This window comes from Heterodontus francisci, unplaced genomic scaffold (assembly GCF_036365525.1).
Source record: "Heterodontus francisci isolate sHetFra1 unplaced genomic scaffold, sHetFra1.hap1 HAP1_SCAFFOLD_587, whole genome shotgun sequence".
In the NCBI taxonomy this organism is placed as follows: domain Eukaryota; kingdom Metazoa; phylum Chordata; class Chondrichthyes; order Heterodontiformes; family Heterodontidae; genus Heterodontus; species Heterodontus francisci.
In genome coordinates this window covers 37,501-61,047 of record NW_027140428.1, presented here as the reverse complement: position 1 = coordinate 61,047, position 23,547 = coordinate 37,501, and the positions used below count along the sequence as shown (strand labels likewise).

Below are 23,547 nucleotides of genomic sequence, written 5' to 3'. Positions count from 1 at the left end.
ACTGATAACGCTCCCTCCTCTCATCCACGGCCTTACCCTCGCTGTCCTGCCCACCTCTCCCTCCCCTCCCTCCTCCCGACTAGCAACTCCACTCCTGCCCCATTCCCCTTCATCTGCTTCCTCACCTGTTCCACCTACAATCTCTCCCCCTCCCCCCGCACCCCCGACCCCTTTACCCGGATCCTTACCTGTCCCTTTGACCTCTCCCTCTTGCTCCTCCTCATCGCCCTGTCCCTCTGTCGACTCCTCCGTGCTCTCCGTCTCTCCTCTCTCACTGGCGTTTTCCCCTTCACTCTGACTTTCCTGCTCTCCCTCCGCTGCACCCGGCTCCTTCTCCCGTTCCGCCTCTGTCCCTCCTTCCTCCCGACTCTCGCTGCTATTGAGGTCGGGCTCGCTTGCCCCAGCGCCTGGGTCCTGGCCAGCCTCGCCCGATGGCTGGAGGCGCAGCGAGTCCTTACAGGTTCTCTTGCTCCTGTTCAGCGTCCGCTTCATTGTGTGAACTGTGAAATAGCAGAGAAAGGCCGTCAATACAGCTGGAATCAAAAGCCTTCAGTCTGGAGGAGGCCGTTCTGCATTCAACACATATACTGCTTAGCTCAAGGATGGAGTGGCCTGCCCAGTGTGGGGCATAGGAAGAGCAAGAGGCTATTTAGCACCCCCCAAAGACTGTTATAAAGAACAGGAGGAGGCCATTCAGCCCCTCGAGCCTGTTGCAAAGGAGCAGGGGGAGGCCATTCAGCCCCTCAAGTCAGTTATACAGGAACAAGGGGAGGCCATTCAGCTCCTTGAGGCTGTTCGATAGGAACTGACAGTGGGAGGGAGAAGGAGAGTACATGGAAAAGAGAGGGGGACATGGGGGGGGGGGGGGGGGACAGAAAAAGGTGGGGAGACAGGAGAGGGAGGAAATTGAGGAGAGACACACACAGGGTGGGTGGGGACCGAGGGAACATGAGGATGATCGGGGGGGGGGGGGGGGGGAAAGGGGATTTAGGGAGGGAGAGGCACAAATTTGGGCATATGTACTGGCACAGCGGACATAGCCAGGAACAGCTAAGGTGCCAACACTAACTGTGGCCACGGGACTGAAGAGTTTATTTCAGTGAGCTTCAGCACCTTCAGGGGAGGGGTTAGTGTGCATGTGCACACGCGTGCAGGAGAGCTCTCAGAATGAGGTGCACAGGCTCTCACCATCCTCCAATGCTTGGTCTGCAATGCGCTCGGACGGTCCTGAAGCCAGTTTTGCCAGATCCACGTCATTGGCCTTGAGGAGCTCAGCCAGGGTCTGTCCTGCACTCTGCCCCAGGGTCTCTATCCCCAGGCGATCGTCCACACTCAGCTCTCCGGTGCCGCTGTCCTGTGATACACCATCACTCTCCTTGGCTGTGAATGGAGAAATCGCCATTAGAGTCATACAGTCACACAGCACAGAAACAGGCCCTTCGGCCCATCGTGTCTGTGCTGGCCATCAAGCACCTATCTATTCTAATCCCATTTTCCAGCACTTGGCCCGTAGCCTCGTATGCTACGTTTCAAGTGCTCATTTAAATATTTCTTAAATGTTGTGAGGGTTCCTGCCTCTACCACCTCTTCAGGCAGCGCGTTCCAAATTCCAACCACCCTCTGGGTGAAAGAATTTTGCCTTAAATCCCCTCTAAACCTCCTGCCCCTTTACCTTAAATCTATGCCCCTTGGTTATTGACACCTCCACTAAGGGAAAAAGTTTTTTCCTATCTAACCTATCAATGCCCCTCATAATTTTGTATACCTCAATCAGGGGCAGGGAGGAAGTTGTCGAGCGAGGGAGCCGTGGTTTACTAAAGAAGTTGAAGCGCTTGTCAAGAGGAAGGCGGCGGCTTACGTTAGGATGAGACATGAAGGCTCAGTTAGGGCGTTTGAGAGTTACAAGCTAGCCAGGAAGGATCTAAAGGGAGAGCTAAGAAGAGCAAGGAGAGGACACGAGAAGTCATTGGCGGATAGGATCAGGGAAAACCCTAAGGCTTTCTATAGGTATATCAGGAATAAAAGAATGACTAGAGTTAGATTAGGGCCAATCAAGGATAGTAGTGGGAAGTTGTGTGTGGAATCAGAGGAGGTAGGGGAAGTGTTAAATGAATATTTTGCGTCAGTATTTACAGTAGAGAAAGAAAATGTTGTCGAGGAGAATACTGAGATTCAGGCTACTAGGCTATATGGGATTGAGGTTCACAAGGAGGAGGTGTTAGCAATTTTGGAAAGTGTGAAAATAGATAAGTCCCCTGGGCCAGATGGGATTTATCCTAGGATTCTCTGGGAAGCTAGGGAGGCGATTGCAGAGCCTTTGTCCTTGATCTTTATGTCGTCATTGTCGACAGGAATATTGCCGGAAGACTGGAGGATAGCAAATGTTGTCCCCTTGTTCAAGAAGGGGAGTAGAGACAGCCATGGTAATTATAGACCTGTGAGCCCTACTTCGGTTGTGGGTAAAATGTTGGAAAAGGTTATAAGAGACAGGATTTATAATCATCTTGACAAGAATAAGTTCATTAGCGATAGTCAGCACGGTTTTGTGACGGGTGGGTCGTGCCTCACAAACCTTATTGAGTTTTTCGAGGTGACCAAACAGGTGGATGAGGGTAAAGCAGTGGATGTGGTGTATATGGATTTCAGTAAGGCGTTTGATAAGGTTCCCCACGGTAGGCTATTGCAGAAAATACGGAAGTATGGGGTTGAAGGTGATTTAGAGCTTTGGATCAGAAATTGGCTAGCTGAAAGAAGACAGAGGGTGGTGGTTGATGGCAAATGTTCATCCTGGAGTTTAGTTACTAGTGGTGTACCACAAGGATCTGTTTTGGGGCCACTGCTGTTTGTCATTTTTATAAATGACCTGGAAGAGGGTGTAGAAGGGTGGGTTAGTAAATTTGCAGATGACACTAAGGTTGGTGGAGTTGTGGATAGTGCCGAAGGATGTTGTAGGTTACAGAGGGACATAGATAGGCTGCAGAGCTGGGCTGAGAGATGGCAAATGGAGTTTAATGTGGAAAAGTGTGAGGTGATTCACTTTGGAAGGAGTAACAGGAATGCAGAGTACTGGGCTAATGGGAAGATTCTTGGTAGTGTAGATGAACAGAGAGATCTTGGTGTCCAGGTGCATAAATCCCTGAAGGTTGCTACCCAGGTTAATAGGGCTGTTAAGAAGGCATATGGTGTGTTAGCTTTTATTAGTAGGGGGATCGAGTTTCGGAGCCACGAGGTCATGCTGCAGCTGTACAAAACTCTGGTGCGGCCGCACCTGGAGTATTGCGTGCAGTTCTGGTCACCGCATTATAGGAAGGATGTGGAAGCTATGGAAAGGGTGCAGAGGAGATTTACTAGGATGTTGCCTGGTATGGAGGGAAGGTCTTATGAGGAAAGGCTGGGGGACTTGAGGTTGTTTTCGTTGGAGAGAAGGAGGAGGAGAGGTGACTTAATGGAGACATATAAGATAATCAGAGGGTTAGATAGGGTGGATAGTGAGAGTCTTTTTTCTCGGATGGTGATGGCAAACACGAGGGGACATAGCTTTAAGTTGAGGGGTGATAGATATAGGACAGATGTGAGAGGTAGTTTCTTTACGCAGAGAGTAGTAGGGGCGTGGAACGCCCTGCCTGCAACAGTAGTAGACTCTACAACTTTAAGGGCATTTAAGTGGTCATTGGATAGACATATGGATGAAAATGGAATAGTGTAGGTCGGATGGTTTCACAGGTCGGCGCAACATCGAGGGCCGAAGGGCCTGTACTGCGCTGTAATGTTCTAATTCTAATGTCCCCCCTCAGCCTTCTCTGCTCTAAGGGAAACAACCCTAGCCTTTTCAGTCTCTCTTCACAGCTGACATGCTCCAGCCCAGGCAACATCCTGGTGAATCTCCTCTACACCCTCTCCATTGCAATCACATCCTTCCTATAGTGTGGTGCCCAGAACTGTACACAGTACTCCAACTGTGGCCGAACTAGCGTTTTATACAGCTCCATCATAACCTCCCTGCTCTTATACTCTGTGTCTCGGCAAATAAAGGCAAGTGTCCCATATGCCTTCCTAACCACCTTATCTACCTGTGCTGCTGCCTTCAGTGATCTATGGACAAGTACACCAAGGTCCCTCTGACCCTCTGTACTTCCTCGGGTCCTACCATCCATTGTATATTCCCTTGCCTTGTTAGTCCTCCCAAAATGCATCACCTCACACTTCTCAGGATTAAATTCCATTTGCCACTGCTCAGCCCATCTTACCAGCCCATCTATATCATCCTGTAATCTAAGGCTTTCTTCCTCACTATTTATGACACCAATTTTCATGTCATCTGCTAACTTACTGATCGTACCTCCTATATTCACGTCTCAATCATTAATGTACACTACCAACAGCAAGGGTCCCAGCACCAATCCCTGTGGTACACCACTGGTCACAGGCTTCCACTCGCAAAAATAACCCTCGACCATCACCCTCTGCCTCCTGACACTAAGCCAATTCTGGATCCAATTTGCCAAATTGCCCTGGATCCCATGGACTCTTACCTTGTTCACCAATCTCCCATGTGGAACCTTATCAAAAACCTTACTGAACTCCCATGTTGACTACATCAACTGCTTTACCCTCATCTACACACCTAGTCACCGCCTCGAAAAATTTAATCAAGTTAGTTAGACACAATCTCCCCCTGACAAAGACATGCTGACTATCCCTGATTGATCCCTGCCTCTCCAAGTGGAGATTAATCCTGTCCCTCAGAATTTTTTCCAATAGTTTCCCAACCACTGATGTTAGACTCACCGGCCTGTAATTACCTGGTTTATCCCTGCCACCCTTCTTGAATAATGGTACCACATTCGCTGTCCTCCAATCCTCTAGCACCTCTCCTGTGGCCAGAGAGGATTTGAAAATTTGTGTCAGAGCCCCTGCTATCTCCTCCCTTGCCTCACATAACAGCCTGGGATACATCTCATCTGGGCCTGGGGATTTATCCACTTTTAAGCCCAGTAAAACAGCTAAAACCTCCTCCCTTTCAATGCTAATATGTTCAAGTATATCACAATCCCCCTCCCTGATCTCTACACCTACATTGTCCTTTCTCCATAGTGAACACAGATAAAAAATAATCATTTAAAGCCTCACCTATGCCCTCCGGCTCCACACACAGATTGCCACTTTGGTCCCTAATGGGCCCTACTCTTTCCCTGGTTATCCTCTTGCCCCTAATATACTTATAAAACGCCTCAGGATTTTCCTTTATCTTGCCCGCCAGTGTTTTGTCAAGTCCCCTCTTCGCTCTCCTAATTATTATTTTTTTTTTTAAGTACCCCCTTACACTTTCTATACTCCTCTAGTGCCTCTGCTGCTTTCAATGCTCTGAATCTGCCATAAGCCTCCTTTTTTTTCCTTATCCAATCCTCTATATCCCTTGACATCCAGGGTTCCCTGGACTTGTTGGTCCTACCCTTCACCTTAATGGGTACATGTTGGCTCTGAACTCTCACTATTTCCTCTTTGAATGATTCCCACTGGTCTGATGTCAACTTTCCTACAAGTAGCTGCTCCCAGTCCACTTCGGCCAGATCCTGTTTCATCATCTTAAAATCGGCCTTCTCCCAATTCAGTACCATTATTTCCAATCCATCTTTGTCCTTTTCCATAACTACCCCAAATCTTACAGAGTTATGATCACTATCCCCGAAATGCTCCCCCACTGACACTTCTACCACTTGTCCAGCTTCATTCCCTAGGATTAGGTCCAGTGCTGCCCCTTCTCTTGTAGGACTTTCTCCGTACTGGCTCAAAAAGCTCTCCTGTGTGCATTTTAAGAATTCCACCCCCTTTAAGCCTTTTGCACTAAGACTATCCCAGTTAATATTGGGGAAGTTGAAATCCCCTACTATTATTACCCTATTATTTTTACACCTCTCTGAGATTTGCCTATATATCTGCTCCTCTATCTCTCCCTGACTGTTTGGAGGCCTGTAGTACACTCCCAGCCAAGTGATTGCCCCCTTTTTGTTTTTAAGTTCTACCCATATGGCCTCATTTGAGGAACCTTCTAAGATATCATCCCTCCTTACTGCAGTAATCGACTCCTTGATCAACAGTGAAATGCCAGCTCCTCTTTTACACACTCCCCTGTCTCGCCTGAAGATTCTATACCCTGGAATATTGAGCTGCCAGCCCCACCCTTCCCTCAACCATGTCTCTGTGATAGCAACAATATCATAATGTCATGTGCTAATCAATGCCCTCCGATGAAGGGTCACTGACCCGAAACGTTAACTCTGCTTCTCTTTCCACAGATGCTGCCAGACCTGCTGAGTGGTTCCAGCATTTCTTGTTTGTATTCCCTCAATTCATCTGCCTTACTAGTAAGACTCCTTGCGTGAAAATAGATGCAATCCAGCCTTGCATTATTTACTTGTGCCTTCACAGGTCTATATTTGCTTTGCCTTCCAGACTGACTCTGTTTCTCTTCTATATTTGACTGTGCATCACCCCCTACTGTAACGCTACTCTGTATCTCCGCACCCCCCGCCCCCCACCCCCACCAGCTCTAGCAAACCCCCCAGCAAGGATGTTGGTCCCATTCCAGTTCAGGTGCAACCTGTCCAATTTGTACAGGTCCCACCTTTGCCAGAAACAGACCCAGTGATCCAGGAAACTAAAGCCCTCCCTCCCTGCACCACCTCCTCAGCCATGCATTCATCCGCTCTATCCTCCTATTCCTATGCTCGTCAGCACGTGGCACCAGGAATAATCCCGAGATTACAACCTTTGAGGTTCTGCTTTTTAATCTGCCACCTAGCTCCCTAAATTCTTGTTGCAGGATCTCATCCCTCTTTCTACCTATGTCACTGGTTCCAATATGTACACCCTCCCCCTTCAGAATGTCTTGCAGCTGCTCCGTGATGTCCTTGACCCAAGCACCAGGGAGGCAACATACCATCCTGGAGTCTCGTGAGCAGCCACAGAAACGCCTGCCTGTTCCCCTTACAATTGAATCCCCTATCAGTATAGCTCTCCCACTCTTTTTCAGCCCCTCCTGTGCAGCAGAGCCATCTGTGGTGCCACGAACTTGCATTGTGGGGGGCGAGGGGATGACATTCGGTCTCTGGAGGTGTGAAGAGTGGGCCCGCCCAGCATCGCCGGCTCTCCATCAGGGGGTTGGAACAGAGCACGGGTGGGAGGCGAGAAAGGGATCGAAACCCTCTTCCAACCCAAGCCAACCCTCACCAACCCCCCCACCACAACCCCTCAAGCCAAACAACCCCTTGCCTCCCCCAACCCTTTCCCCACACCACCAACACAACTCAACCCTTGTTGAGTGGGTGGCGTAGTGGTCATGTGAACTAGCAATCCAGAGGCCCTGGCTAATGCCCTAGGGACAAGGGTTCAAATCCCACCACAGCAGCTGGGTGAACTGAATTTAAAGTCAATTAATTAATTAATTCAATGAATTAATAAATGTCCGGAATTGAAAGCTAGTCCCAATAATGGTGACCATGAAACTACTGGATTGTTGTAAAAACCCATCTGGCTCACTAATGTCCTTTAGGGAAGGAAATCTGCCATCCTTACTATGTCTGGCCTACATGTGACTCCACAGCAATTTAGTTGACTCTTAACCGCCCTCTGCAAGCCACTCAGCTCACTAACACCTTCTCGAGGGTAATCAGGGCTGGGCAACAAATACTGGCTTTGTCAGTGACACCCACATCCCATGAAAGAACAAAAAACAAACTCGTGGCCCTGACATAACCTGCAACCGAATCCGTTCTTATCCAAACCAGAGCCAACCCCTTCTCACCTAGGCCACCCACTTCCGGGCCCAGACCCACATCCCCCCCCACCCCGACCCCCACTAACCCATCCCCAACCTACCTCCAACCTAACCAGGGTCTGATCCTTCATGTCTCTGCCTGGGGCTAGGTTTCAGCCCAGGTTCCAGAGATCAATAGAGCTCGCTAAAACACCCACCGTCCGCCACTCCAAGCCCAGTTACTCTTCCACCAGTCCTGGGAGCCTCTCCCTCCATCGGTTTCCACCTCCTTACCGTTTAAGTCGGAGTTGATTCTGTCACGGGTTGAGAAGTTGTTCTCCGGACTGAGCATCGGCTCCCGGTAGGACATGCTGGGGGTGGGGAGAGAGAGATGGAACATACTTAAAGCAGACTGACAAATAGATACAAACCAGGCACACACACACAAAAGATGCGTCCCAGCCCCCGCACCATCACCAAGAGCCCAGTGACTCTTACATCCCCTCTCCCTGCCAGTCAATACAATCTCCGATTTCTCTTTCGCAATCACATGCTTTTAAACAAGTCAGGAGCAGGGAACAGGAGGAGGCTATTCAGCCCTTCGAACCTGTTGTACAGGAACAGGAGGCGGCCATTTGGCCCATCATGCCTGTGCCAGCTCTTTGAAAGAGCTGTCTAATTAATTCCAATCTCCTGCTGTCCCAACCATAGCCCTGTAATTTTTCTCCCTTCCAGTATTTCTCCAATTCCCCTTTTGAAAGTTACTATTGAATCTGCTTCCACCGCCCTTTCAGGCAGCGCGTTCCAGATCGCAACAACTCACCATGCGAAGGAAATTTCCTCATGTAACCTTTTGGCAGTCAGCTGAAATCCATGCTCTCTGGTTGCTAATAACTGTCTGCATTTACGGCCTTTAGTTTTGGATTCTCTCCACAACTAACCTGCCCAACGCATTCATAATACTGAAGACCCCTATCCGGTAACCCCTAAACCTTCCCTTTGCTCAATCTTTTCTGATAGTTCTCAGTTCTGATACTCTCGTTTGCACTTTCTCCAGTGCTTGTCCTTTTTTATAATATGCAGACCAGGACTGGGCACAGTTTTCAAGTGCAGCCTGACTGAGACAAGTTTAACCTAACCTCACTCCTTTTGAATTCTGCAGTCTTACTAAATCATTCCATGTGCTGCATTAGCAGTTTTAATTGCTTTTCCGTCCTTTGATCGCCCATCGCCCTCCCTCCGACAGTGCCGCCCCATTGAGATACTCACGTGGGGCTAAGGGGTATGTTGGCTGAGGGTGGCACCAGACTGTTCCTGGGCACCATCGAGGGTCTCATCAGATTGAGAGCATTCTGCGTACTCAGGATCTTATCACACCAGCTGTGGGAATCACAGGAACGGCGGGTTAGGTTATTGTACACGACACTAGCAGCTTTGTTTTCCAACCCTGAGTGCTGGCTCTCCTTGGGATACCCACGGTCGAAGTGCCATAGCCTGCTGATCCTCCAAGCAGCTCGCTTTGGCGTGCGAGAGTCGCCGTGCAATTCGACCATGGGGGGGGGGGGGGGGGGGGGGGGAGGCCTTCACTAGAGCCAGACACATTCCTGTCCTCACCCGGTGTCCTTTCACAGCAGGAGTCAGTGGCTGGTGATCTGGAGCTCTGGGTAGTTATTTCCGTAGCCTCTCCCCGCCGCTAACTAAACCACGGGAGCTGAATTCTACCGCAGCACCCCAAAACCCCAGGTCAGTCCAAGGGCGAGACCCGCAGACCCGGTGAGACCCGCTACTCACTTTTTCCTTTCGGAGACCGTCTGCGCCACCAGCTCGTAAATCTGTGCACCCGTCTCGGTCTGAAACAGGACGAAGAATGCCTTGCGGTCTGCAACACAAGGAGGGGCATTTGTAAAGGATAAAGGACTTGGTTTACAGGGGCTGATCACAAATGATCTCTCAGGGCAGAGACACACACAGATAACCAGAGGGACAAACAGACAGGTATGCACAGGCAAACACACAATGCAACAGAGGGACACACAGCCAGGGTGTATACACACACACACACATAGACAGAGACAGCTGTGGACACACACACACACACACACAGATACAGACTAGACGCGGACACACACACAGATAACCAGACAGAGGGACAAACAGACAGACATGTACAGGCAAACACACAATGCAACAGAGTGACACACAGCCAGCGTGTATACACACACACACACACACAGACACAGACTAGACGCGGACACACACACAGATAACCAGACAGAGCGACAAACAGACAGACATGTACAGGCAAACACACAATGCAACAGAGTGACACACAGCCAGCGTGTATACACACAGACACAGACACCTGTGGACACACACACACACACACAGACAGAGACAGAGGCGCAGACACACAAATGGACACACACACAGATAACTAGACAGAGGGGGACACAGACACACACACATACACAGGGCCACACAGACAAGGACACACACAAAGACAGGGCCATGAACACATGTGCGCACACTAACACACACTCAAGCAGACAGATGCATGTATACAGGCAGCAGACAGGGACACACACAGACAGTTCAAACACAGACATGCAACCTCAAGCACACAGACACAAGTCTGAACAGAACCACTGAGCAACTTATAATTTTGTACCACATTTAACAACAGTAAAATGTTCAAACACAGACATTTTCACTCAAACTGACACCACTGATACATTACCAACTTCACATCGACTAGACTCTGCCAGCAATCGCAGGAGTGGGGGATGGGGAAGGTGGGGTGGGAAAAGCAACACTGTCATTACATTACTGGACTAGTAATCCAGGGGCCTGCATTAGCGACTCAGACACGAGTTCAGAACCCACCAAGGCAGCTGAGGGAATTTAAATTCAGTTAGTTAAATACATTTTGGAATTTAAAAGCTGCTGTCAGTAATGGTGACTACGGGATTGTTATTAAAAACCCATCTGGTTCACCCGCGTCCTTTAGGGAAAGAAATCTGCCATCCTTACCCGGTCTGGTCTATGTGTGACTCCGGACCCACAGTCAATGTGGTTGACTCGTAACTGCCCTCTGCAAGCCACTCAGCTCACCACCACCTCCTCAAGGGAAATTAGGGACAGGCAATAAATGCAGGCCTTGCCAGCAACGCCCACACCCCGTGAATGAATGACCAAAAAAAAAATCAGCTTGAGCGCAGGCCCCTATGTCAACACGCTCCTCCACCCCCCCCTGACCTCCCACCCGCCAACCCAATACCATCCCTTGGCGATGCAGCCCACCTGTGGCGACATCGCGGGCGAGCACACTGCCGAGCTTAATGATGGGACACAGCATCTGTTTCCCCTCGGACACCCCCATGGAGTTCTTGCTGTGACATTTCAAGACCATCTTGTCGTCCACTTTCTGCATCAAGAGCAGGATGTCGTCCAGTAACAGCACATGGACATCTAAGAGGGAGAAAGAGAGAGTGTTAGTCAGGGGAAGGGGAAACACGGAGTGTCAGAGAGGCAGATGGAGGGACAAGGAGTGCTGGACAGGCAGAGGGAGAGAGTGTAAGAAAGGCTGCAAGTGTCGGGGGGGGGGTGGGGGTGGGGGTGGGTGGGGGAGGTGGGGGAGAGAGACAGCACGCGAGAGAGTGTTACAAAGAGCTTAGAGTGAATGTCGGAGAGGGAAAGAGAGTGTCAGAGATGGAGCATGAGAGAGTGCAAACATTTTAGAGCATGACTGGCCCTTTTCATTATTTTATTTCATTTTTTAACCATGTGCCTGCCTTAAACTTGCTTCTTTTATGTTGTGCTTTTGGGCAGAGATGCTCATCATTCCACCATTAACACTCTCTCTGGACTAATGCTTTGTCCTTCACCACAAGCATCAACACTCTCTTTGCCTTTGTCCCAGGACAGTTTTGTTATTTAATCTCTCCAGCCCTCTGCCCCATCACGCACCTTCCCTTTTGTTCTCTTTCCACCCACCCCTGCTTCACTTGCTGAAAACCTATTGCATTTCTAACCTTTGCCAGTTCTGATGAAAGGTCACAGACCTGAAAACGCTAACTCTGTTTTTCTCTCCACAGATGCTGCCAGACCTGCTGAGTATTTCCAGCACTTTCTGTTTTTATTTCAGATTTCCAGCATCTGCAGTATTTTGCTTTTATTATGAGGGAGGGAGGGACAGGAAGAAAGTGAGTGTGCCACAGAGGGAGAGAGGGAGCAGGGAGAAAGGGACAGGGAGTATCATAGAAGGAGAGGAGAGCATTAAAGACGGTGCATGAGAGAGGGAGGGAGAGGGAGAGAGAGGGATAAGGAGCATGAGAGGGAAGGGGAGGTTAGACAAAGACAGGGAGGAGGGAAAAGGGGAAAGACATGCAGCACTAGAGGAAGAGTGAGAGAGAAAGACAAGGAGTGTTTGAGAGGGAGGAGGGAGAGTAAGCTTTAAAGAGGGAGGTGAGATGAGTCAGGCAGAAAGTTACAGAAACAAAGTTCAAAGATCCAAAACCCTTCACACAGACCCAGAGAATCTTTCAGAGCCTCAGCAACCAAGATGTTGGCATGAACACGTGCTACACCAAATGATAGTTTATTCAAAATCCATCGGCTGGAAACCGGAATTCAATTTTTAAAAAAAGGTGCCTGCGAGCAGCTAAAATGGCCATTGAAATTTGCATCAAAATCTCTTGCGTTCCACTGCATTAAGAGGGAGTCGAATTGTCTGGCTAGTCTCCTGCAGAACAATGACTTGAGAAGTTGGGAGTGCTTTACCTGGCCAGTCCCTATTAACAAGACATTAAAGGCAATCTTGGGACATTAAATTGGAGACACACCACTCAAAGGTAATCACAAAAACAATGGGACCCTGATGGAGAGAAGGTAATTCCTAGACAGGAACTAATTAAGTTGCAAGAGAAAATACACATTAAGGTGTCAAGAGACAGACCGACCATCTGTGTGCTTTAAGCTGGCTTTTTTTCTCTCTGCAGCAGAGAAGCAACTGACACTGATCAGAAGAGACCCAAGTTGGGATCCCTCTCTCTCTCCCCTATCCACCCGGCATGTTTCAAGCCCTGCCTGCTGGCCATAACCACCTAAGCGTCACTGCGGCAGACAGAGACCCCGCGAAGGAACTCATCCGCATTGCTGTTTTCCAGGAAGACCACTGGAATCTGCTGGCCGTATCTACAGGCCGGAAGCCTCAGGGCTGCCAGGTTCATCTGGAAGACAACTGAGTCATCAAACTCCACAGACTGTATACCCCTCTTTAGTGTCCTGGACTCTAATCCGACCAAACTATCCTTTCCCACTTTGTAACCTATTTGTGTGCGAGAGACTGTCAAGTGTCTGTATGTGTGAAAGCTGGAGCAAAGATTATTATTTTACTTAAATTGGTTTAGGTACAATAAAGCTAACCTCTTTCTTCGTTAAACTAAAGAAAATCTGTCCGATTAGTTCATTTATGATCATAACACATAAATAGTGAAACATTCACTGAACTGGCAAGTTAATTCACTTTTGACAAAAAAATGAACGCGAGGGAAAAGAGGGGAACCCTTCGACCCCTCCTCACCTGCTCGTAACAATGGGCAAATGGCCCTGGAGCCAAACTCAGAGACTCTCAAATCTCTAACTAACACCCCACTAGCTGCTCTTGGACTTAGACCCACCACTCACCCCCAGAACCCTGCCAGCTGACCCCACAAAACCCTCTATCAGCCCATTTGTAAGGACAAACATATGAGTCTCTCAAATAGCCAAGACCCTTGGAAACTCGTAGTTGCCAAGCCCCTCAGTAATGGAGAAGCCATACAGTCATCGGTTGAGATTCCCTACACCCGAGACCCCTGCAAAGACTCTCTTCTCTGTAATATATACCATCCTCAGTCTCACAACGTTCTACACCCCTTCAACAGGGAGACCCTCTCCTGCCACCATTGCTCTGTCACTCACCAACAGCTTTCTCCTTCGTCAATTTCCAGATCAGGGGTCCCTCGTGCACCATACGACGCTGCGTCAGGTCAATGTTCTAACCAAAAGACAACCACACGCTTCAATTTACTAAATGCCATAGATTAACACCCAGCCTGCAGCCTGCCAAAGACTGCCCCACCCCCGTGACAAGCTCCCCCTTCAAACTGGGCCCCTTAACCCGCCACCTATACCTGCACGATTCTACAGACATTTAACCAGCGGGACATACAAGGGAGAGATGGGAGCAGTGGGATTAGTGTGGGATTGATACACGGCTATGGGGAGACAGGAGGGCAGTGGTATTAGTGTGGGACTGATACACGACAATGCGGAGACTGAAGGGCAGTGAGATTAGTGTGGGATTGATACACGACAATGCGGAGACTGAAGGGCAGTGGGATTAGTGTGGGACTGATACACGGCTGTGGGGAGACAGGAGGGCAGTGAGATTAGTGTGGGATTGATACATGGCTATGCAGAGACAGTAGGGCAGTGAGATTAGTGTGGGACTGATACACGGCTGTGGGGAGACAGGAGGGCAGTGAGATTAGTGTGGGATTGATACAGGGCTATGGAGAGAACAGGGCAGTGGGATTAGTTTGGGATTGACACAGGGCTATGGAGAGAACAGGGCAGTGGGATTAGTTTGGGATTGACACAGGGCTATGGAGAGAACAGGGCAGTGGGATTAGTTTGGGATTGACACAGGGCTATGGAGAGAACAGGGCAGTGGGATTAGTTTGCGATTGCTCTGGCAAAAAGACAGCAGATGCAGGACGGGCTGAATGGCGTTCTCCGAAATTATTAACGTCGAAGGCTCCTTGTGACAGCATGGACTGAGAGGTTCTGCAGCATAGACATGTGCATGTAATATTGGAGCTGAACTAGATCTATGTTTATTTTCTAACTCACACGTTCCCCGCCTCAGTGGATCATTCCACGGTTATCAGGAACAGGTACTGAGCTGATTTCCCCCTTCATTATCCCAGTAGCACGAAAGGTAAAAGTAACATCCACATCCCTGAACTCAGCGTAGAGCCAGAATAGAGCCTGGATCCTTGGGATGTGCATTTCGCAGTCCCACATTCAGCAGGGCAGGTATTCCTTTAACCATTATTGGCTCTTGGTCTTTCAGAATGATTTACTACTCGGGACTGCACGCTTAACTCCCAGGCTCACCTTGAAATCAGCTGCAACCTGGTCAGAACTCTGTCTGAGGTTCGAGATGTCCAGACGGCGTTGGTAATCGTGCAGTCGCTGGAGAGAAACGAGGGGTTTATTATCACAATTAGGGACACCACTAGTACTCTTATACACTTTAATACTAACATATTGGATTTATACGGCATGGGTTAGATACAAACTAAAGCCCTCTCTACACTGTCCCCATCAAACACTCCCAGGACAGGTACAACACGGGGGTTAGATACAGAGTAAAGCTCCCTCTACACTGTCCCATCAAACACTCCCAGGACAGGTACAGTACGGGGTTAGATACAGAGTAAAGCTCCCTCTACACTGTCCCCATCAAACACTCCCAGGACAGGTACAGTACGGGGTTAGATACAGAGTAAAGCTCCCTCTACACTGTCCCCATCAAACACTCCCAGGACAGGTACAGTACGGGGTTAGATACAGAGTAAAGCTCAATCTACACTGTCCCCATCAAACACTCCCAGGACAGGTACAGTACGGGGTTAGATACAGAGTAAAGCTCCCTCTACACTGTCCCCATCAAACACTCCCAGGACAGGTACAGTACGGGGTTAGATACAGAGTAAAGCTCCCGCTACACTGTCCCCATCAAACACTCCCAGGACAGGTACAGTACGGGGTTAGATACAGAGTAAAGCTCCCTCTACACTGTCCCCATCAAACACTCCCAGGACAGGTACAGTACGGGGTTAGATACAGAGTAAAGCTCCCTCTACACTGTCCCCATCAAACACTCCCAGGACAGGTACAGTACGGGGTTAGATACAGAGTAAAGCTCCCTCTACACTGTCCCCATCAAACACTCCCAGGACAGGTACAGTACGGGGTTAGATACAGAGTAAAGCTCCCTCTACACTGTCCCCATCAAACACTCCCAGGACAGGTACAGTACGGGGTTAGATACAGAGTAAAGCTCCCTCTACACTGTCCCCATCAAACACTCCCAGGACAGGTACAGTACGGGGTTAGATACAGAGTAAAGCTCCCTCTACACTGTCCCCATCAAACACTCCCAGGACAGGTACAGTACGGGGTTAGATACAGAGTAAAGCTCAATCTACACTGTCCCCATCAAACACTCCCAGGACAGGTACAGTACGGGGTTAGATACAGAGTAAAGCTCCCTCTACACTGTCCCCATCAAACACTCCCAGGACAGGTACAGTACGGGGTTAGATACAGAGTAAAGCTCCCGCTACACTGTCCCCATCAAACACTCCCAGGACAGGTACAGTACGGGGTTAGATACAGAGTAAAGCTCCCTCTACACTGTCCCCATCAAACACTCCCAGGACAGGTACAGTACGGGGTTAGATACAGAGTAAAGCTCCCTCTACACTGTCCCCATCAAACACTCCCAGGACAGGTACAGTACGGGGTTAGATACAGAGTAAAGCTCCCTCTACACTGTCCCCATCAAACACTCCCAGGACAGGTACAGTACGGGGTTAGATACAGAGTAAAGCTCCCTCTACACTGTCCCCATCAAACACTCCCAGGACAGGTACAGTACGGGGTTAGATACAGAGTAAAGCTCCCTCTACACTGTCCCCATCAAACACTCCCAGGACAGGTACAGTACGGAGGTTGGCTGCTTCCTAATTGGGACTCCAAAGTGCATCAACGAGGTGCAGCTGACAGTGCTGCAGTCAGTTGCTGGAGGTGCTGCTGGAGAAAGAGTGCTGAGGAGAAACTGCAAAAACTTTGTACAACATTTGCTGCAGAGGAGAAGAGACTTTTGGAATAAGCCTGTATTTGGAGGTGGGTGTTGAGCACCAGACTCATTTCATTTGGACTGTTGTGGGAGGTGGAAGAGGCCAGAAGAACTAAAGTTGAAGGGAAGCTCCCTCCCCACCCCAATTGCCCAGCCTGAGTCAGCTGAAGCTGCCTGGCTAATATACAGAAGGGGATAAATAGTGCCTGGGCAGCTTCAGCTGACCCAGGTGAAGACGCCTCCCCCAACTAGAAGACCGTAAGACCAAGTGTGCCGACAGAGACTGTTTTAAGTGTGCTGTGTGCACCACCTGCAGAAAGGAAAAGAAAGTCATCCCTTACAGCCTGTCTTTCCCTCTCCTCCATTCCCTCAGCCTCTCCCCTAACCTGTTGTTTATTTGTTTGTTTGTTTTGTGCATCAAGTTATTTTCAAGCCTACAATTTGGGGTGGGTTAGCTCTTAGACCCATGGCAAGCCCTTCATCACAGGTGGCGGGACCCTCTACAACCTATGCAGCTGCAGCCTCTGTGGCTGCCCACGTGGCCCCGTCACCTTTTAAATTAATAACATCCAGCCATGGGGTGAAGAGCTATCCCCACCCCAACATGACCATTGAGGCTTGTGTGAAGGCAATGGCCGAGGTTGTCGGCCCCTCGGCCACTGCGGCCTCAAAGATGTATGGGAAAGCTGTGTTTTTTCTAAAGACCGAGCGGGCCGTGTCCCTGGCCCTGAGTAAGGGGCTCACTGTGGGGGGGAAACTTCCTGCCGGTGGACCCTCTGGGGGCCACCGTGCAGCGGATAATGTTATCAAACGTCCCACCCTTCATTCCCAGTGAGCTCCTCCTCCCCCACCAACACCATCTGGGGGAGGTGAGGTCAGGGATCACCCCAGTCCGGCTTGGTCTTCGGGAACACAGCCTCCAACATGTCTACTCCTTCCGCCGCCAGTTATTTATGCAGCTGGCGCGGGAGGAGGACTTGGAAGGCCAATTTAATGTGGAGTTCCAGGGGACGGCCCACCGCGTCTTTTGGACCTCGGATGGGGCGCGGTGCCACGTCTGCAAGGGGGTGGGGCATGTTCATAAGAACTGCCCCAACCTAACGGCCGCCAGCTCCACCTCGGCGGCCCAGAGTGGTTCCACAGCACCTCCTCCCACTCCCCGCACACATCCAACAGACACCGCTCAGTCGTTTCTGGAGGCTGTGGTTTTCACAGTGGGGAGGGGAGAGCCCGTCCGAGTGGAAGGAAGACGCGGAGGCAAAAGAAACATCAAGAGGTGCGTGCCCTGGACACATTCAAACGACCCAGGCCTGAGCTCAGCCCAAAGTCCGTTCTCACGGAATCCACCTGTCCCAGGGCTGGGCTCAGGCCTAGGGTGACTAAAAAGGAGGGTGCGGAGGCGGAGGCCTCTGATGACATGGAGGTCTCTGAGCCTCTGCGCCCTGGTGGGAAAAAGAGGAGAAGGCACCCCTCCACAGAGGTAACGAGGGGCCCTGAGGCGCAGGGCCCATCTGTTGGAGGGGAGCTGTCTCCTGTTTCGGGTCCCCAGGTTTCCCCTACCGCCACCACCAAGGCGACAAAGTCCGGGCAGGAGCTCCCTATTCCTCAGGATGGAGGGGAGGGGAAGGCCCTGGTACTTGAGGCCCCTCCTGAAGGAGTAAGTGGGGCCCTGCTTGTGGTGGGGGAGCCTGGGGACGCCACCCATTCTGCCACTGCTACTGGGTCGGGTGCCCTGAGTGAAGGGGACGGCGAGGCCCCAGAGGGTCGGCCCTCCCAGCCGGAGTCCACCACCAACCAGGAGACACCCGACTCAGTTATAACCGAGAATGCTGCCCCATCTGCTGGGCCTGTGGGTGCTGGCGGAGCGGGAGATGGCCTCCTCTCTCCGCCTCCGGTCCGGCTGGATTTCCGGAGACGAGAACTTCTGTCTCCCCTGGACCACTCATTGGCCTGGGGACGGAGGTGGAGGGGGGTCCTGAACCGCTGGTGCCTACAGGCTCCAGTTTCACAACAGAACCCAGAGAGGACTCCTCCGCCATCGATCCTGGGGGTGGGATCGTAACGGAGGCGGGACCAGCTGGCGCGGCCGGTACGTCCGCCCCACAGTGTGTGGTGGATGTGTCGGCCGCTGGCGGTGATGACCCGGAGGAGGATGGGGATTCGGTGCGGGGCACGGAGGATGATCTTGATTCCATCGCCAGTGAGGTGGTGGAGTCCCTCGTGCCTCCCACCGAATCTCCTCCCATCCCCACGGCGGAACTCCGGGATTTCCTCGCGGTTTGCAGGGGCTGCCGCAATAAAGTTCAGCTGGCCCTCGACCGCTGGTCGAATCTGGCGCTGATCATCCAGTCCGTCCGTGCCGCCCTGAAGATAACGGGCAAGCGCGCGGGCGTGAAACTGGTTGAGAGGCGCCGTTTTAATGTGTTCCTCAATGGGTTGCTGGGGGAGTGGAAGGCCAGGTGCACTTCAACTCCCTCCTCATAGTGAGCTGTTGGTGATGGGTTTTAAGTACCTTTGACATGACGATAACCATAGCCAGCCTCAACATCAACGGCAGCAGGGGGTCTCACCGCAGATTTCACAATCTCTCAGTCCTCAGGGAAAGGAGATACGCGGTGAGCTTTCTGCAGGAAACACACACCGTTCCGGGAGACAAAGTCACCTGGCTCCTGGAGTGGCAGGGTGGGGTCCACATGAGTCACCTCACCCCTATTTCTGGTGGGGTGGCTATCTTGTTGGCCCCGACTTTTCAGCCGGAGATCTTGGGGCTCAAGGAGCTAGTGCCGGGCCGCTTGCTCCACCTCGCCGTTCGCCTGGGTTGCGTGCCGCTCCACTTTGTGAACGTGTACGCGCCCAGGCCCGGCGCGTTGCAAGCGCGCTTCTTTGAAGAAGTGTCCGCTCTCTTGAGCTCCATCGATAGCGGCGAGTGCATCATCCTCGGGGGGGATTTTAACTGCACCCTCGAGGTGGGGGATCGCTCCGGTCCCCAGCGCGGCCAAGCGTCGGTGGAGAAGTTGAGGGGACTGATCAGCTCCCTTAACTTGGTGGACGTCTGGCGGAATCTCCATCCCGACTCCAGCGCCTTCACGTGGAGGTCTGGAGGAGGAGGGTCCCGAATCGACCGCCTCTACATTTCACAGGCGTACGTCTCCCGCGTCCTCCATGCGGCTGGTGCCGTGCTCGGACCACCGCCTGATGTGGGCGGAGTTTACTCCGCTCTGCACGTGGGCGGGGTCCGCGTACTGGCACTTTAACAACCGGCTGCTGGAGGACGAGCGATTTCGGGACTCGTTCTGTCGATTCTGGGCCGACTGGAAAAGGAAGCAGGGGGGCTTCCCCTCCTTGAGGCTATGGTGGGATGTGGGCAAGACTCACATCCGCGTCTTCTATCAGGAGTACGCGAAGGGGTCGACCAAGAGGCGGGAAGCCGAGATCGGGCGCCTTGAGAGGGAGGTGCTCGACTTGGAATCCCGCCTCGGTCATGCCGTCGCGGACCCGGCCCTGTGGCAGGCGTACAAAGAGAAGAAGGGCGCGCTGAGGGACCTGCAGCTCATAGGGTCCCGAGGCGCGTACATGAGGTCGCGGATCCAGATCCTGGAAGATTTGGACCGCGCCTCACCCTTCTTCTACTCGCTGGAAAAATGGCGGGGGGTCCGTAAGCAGCTCGTTGAGCTGCTGGCCGACGACGGATCCTCCATCACGGATCCGGAGGGAATGGGCCTCCTGGTCCGGACGTATTACAGTGCGTTGTTCTCTCCGGATCCGTCCAGTGAGGATGCGCGCAGAGTTTTGTGGGAGGACCTGCCGCAGGTCAGCCCGGAGGGCGCCGAAGGATTGGAGGCTCCGCTCACGTTGGCAGAGCTGACTGGCACCCTCCACCAGCTCTCAAGGGGCAAATCCCCAGGGCTGGATGGGTTGACCGTGGAGTTCCTCAGGGCGTTCTGGGACGTCCTGGGGGACGATTATGCGCGGGTCCTGGGGGAAAGCCTGGCGACCGGGGAGATGCCCCTCTCGTTGCGCAGGGCGGTCATCGTCCTGCTGCCGAAGAGGGGCGATCTCCGCCTGCTTAAAAACTGGCGTCCGGTCTCCCTCCTCAGCACGGATTATAAGATCTTTGCCCGGGCTATTTCTACCCGCCTGGGCTCCGTGCTGGCCCACATGATCCACCCCGACCAGTCCAACACAGTCCCGGGCCGGTCCATCCAGGACAACATCCACCTGGTCCGGGACCTGATCCATCTTTCCCAGAGGACTGGTCAGTCGGTCGCCTTTCTCTCCCTCGATCAGGAGAAGGCGTTCGACAGGGTGGATCACGATTACCTTTTCGGGACTCTGCGCGCTTTCGGACTCGGGCCGCATTTCGTGGCCCGGGTCCGACTTTGATACGCCGCCGCAGAGTGTCTAGCCAACGTTAACGGGTCCTTGACGGCGCCCCTTCGCTTTGGGAGAGGAGTGCGTCAGGGATGCCCCATGTCCGGCCAATTGTATACCATCTGCGTGGAGCCCTTCCTGTGCTTGCTTCGCAGGAGGTTGAGGGGATTGGCTCTGTGCGAGCCGGCCATGCGGGTCGTCCTCTCGGCTTACGCCGACGACGTGCTCCTCGCAATCACAGATCCCGTTGACTTGCGGAGGATGCGCGACTGCCAGCAGACCTTTTCTGCCGCGTGCTCCACGAGGATCAATTGGGAGAAATGTTCCGGACTCCTGGTTGGTCAGTGGCGGGTGGACTCCCTGCCGGAGGAGATGACACCTTTTGCGTGGAGCACCACGCACCTCCTCTATCTGGGAGTCCATCTTAGCCCCGCTGAGGAGGCCTGGCCGGCAAACTGGCAGGAGTTGGAGGCGAAAGTCACCGAGTCTCCCGATTGAGGAGGGCGGCCAGTCGCTGGTGTGCATCTGCACCCAGGCTGTGACTCTCCGCCTTCGGACCCTGCAGAGATACCTGTACGTCGAGCGTCCTCCCAGATGGTGTGCGCTGGCGACGTATGTTTTCCGCCAGTGTCACTGCCTTCAAGACAACACGCAGCTACCGGTGGAGTCCGTTAGCCGCGCCTCTCTGAGGGAGTTGCCTGTCTTTTACCGTGATCTATTCCGAATCTGGAACATGGTCGCCTCCAGTCAGAGCGCTCCCCCGCCGGTGGAGGAGAGCGCCTCGGCTGTCCGGGCGGCCAACTCCGGGGACGATCCGGCGGGCGGAGGAGTAGCCGAAACCCCCGGGACGCCCATCACTGTGGGTGGTGAGGGGGCTCGGGAGTGCAGAGTGATCCTGGCCGAGCTGACCCCCACTCGGCCAGAACTGCTCATCAGACCCAGGCCCCGAAACCATCCTCGGGAGCCGGTCCCACACAACCCGAGCCGCCTCTCGGAAATGCCCTCCGTGCCATTCCAATCGGCGCGGAGGGGTTTCCTGTACGGGCTGCTCCTGCACACTCTCCACTTCCTCGCCCTCGTCAGCCGGCCGGACACGCCCTAGCGGTCCGCGTTGCCATCTGGCGGCGAGGGGAAACCCCGATGGAGGTCTCTCTACGCGGGAGTCTTCCCCCTTTGCATCGGGGACCTGGGGTGGAGGGTGCTGCACAGAGCAGTCCCGTGCAATATTTTTTAAAGTAGGTTCACAGACTCCCAGGCCGCCTGTACTTTCTGCGGCCTGGACGAGTCCGTGTTCCACATTTATATGGAATGTGCGAGCTTGCAGCCCCTATTTGAGTATCTGAAGGGGCTGCTCCTCAAATTCTGGCTGCACTTCAGTCCCACGCTCCTGATCTTTGGGCACCCGGTGCGGAGGGGCTTGGGCTGGGAGGAGGATCTCCTCGTCGGTCTGCTCCTGGGCCTGGCCAAGGTGGCAATTCACAGGTCCAGGTTGCGGGCCGTCGGGGGGTCCGTCCTCCCCGATTGCCTGCCCCTCTTCCGCGGTTACGTTCGCGCCCGGGTGTCCCTGGAAAAGGAGCATGCGGTGTCCGCCGGTACGCTTGGGGCCTTCCGCGATCGGTGGGCACCGCAGGGACTGGAGTGCATCGTCGACGCCGAGAATGGCATTTTAATTTGAGTTTTTTTGTTTATTTATCTGGTTTTAATAAAGTTATTTTAAAACTGTCAAAATGTATATAAAGGGAGCGTGAGGAATAAAGGCCCCCTCGATGTGAAAAATATAAAAGGGGCCTGGGGTATAAAGGCCACCTTAAAAAAAAACGGGGCTAGATACAGAGTAAAGCTCCCTCCACACTGTAACCATCAAACACTCCCAGGACAGGTACAGCACGGGGGTTAGATACAGAGTAAAGCTCCCTCTACACTGTCCCCATCAAACACTCCCAGGGTGGGTACAGCACGGGGGTTAGATACAGAGTAAAGCTCCCTCTACACTATCCTGTCCACGTGCAGCTAACTCATGCTCAGTAAAACAGTGGTTAGTCTCAAGAGAGGGACATTCTCAATTACCCCATCAGCCATCAACGTGGCCACTCCTAATTCCAATCAACAAATTTTAATAAGAATTCATATTTCCACCATCTCCGGAAACCCCAAAGGACTTCAAAGCCAATGAAGTACTTTTGAAGAGTAGTGACTGCTGTGATGTAAGAAATGTTGCAGCCAACTGTGCACACCAAGATCCCACAAGCAGCAGAGTGATAAAGACCAGATCATTTCGTGAGGCTGCATGAGGGATAAATATTAGCCCCAGACATCTGTGGATAATTCACCTGCTCTTCAAAATAGTGACAGTTGGAACACTGTTGTCCAGCTAAGAGGGCAGACATGGCCCTGCCTTCAGGCTATTGTGAAAGACTGCACCTCCGACAGTGCAGCACTCCCTCAGTACTGACCCTCCCACACTGCAGCACTCCCTCAGTACTGACCCTCCCACAGTGCAGCACTCCCT

The 23,547-nt window shown here is 52.2% G+C and overlaps 1 protein-coding gene across 2 annotated transcripts in view; it reads right to left on the bottom strand.

The window, feature by feature from the left end:
• Positions 1–23,547, bottom strand: part of LOC137359790 (rho guanine nucleotide exchange factor 1-like) — a 57,609-nt gene that overhangs the window by 8,542 nt on the left and 25,520 nt on the right. For both annotated transcript variants that reach the window (XM_068025489.1, XM_068025488.1), the window contains exons 7-14: positions 14,918–14,995; positions 13,718–13,793; positions 11,057–11,224; positions 9,548–9,635; positions 9,026–9,136; positions 8,051–8,127; positions 1,189–1,380; positions 189–500 (exon numbers count right to left, since the gene is read on the bottom strand). In XM_068025489.1, coding sequence (XP_067881590.1) covers positions 189–500; positions 1,189–1,380; positions 8,051–8,127; positions 9,026–9,136; positions 9,548–9,635; positions 11,057–11,224; positions 13,718–13,793; positions 14,918–14,995 — 1,102 coding nt within the window. The remainder of the gene's footprint in view (positions 1–188; positions 501–1,188; positions 1,381–8,050; positions 8,128–9,025; positions 9,137–9,547; positions 9,636–11,056; positions 11,225–13,717; positions 13,794–14,917; positions 14,996–23,547) is intronic.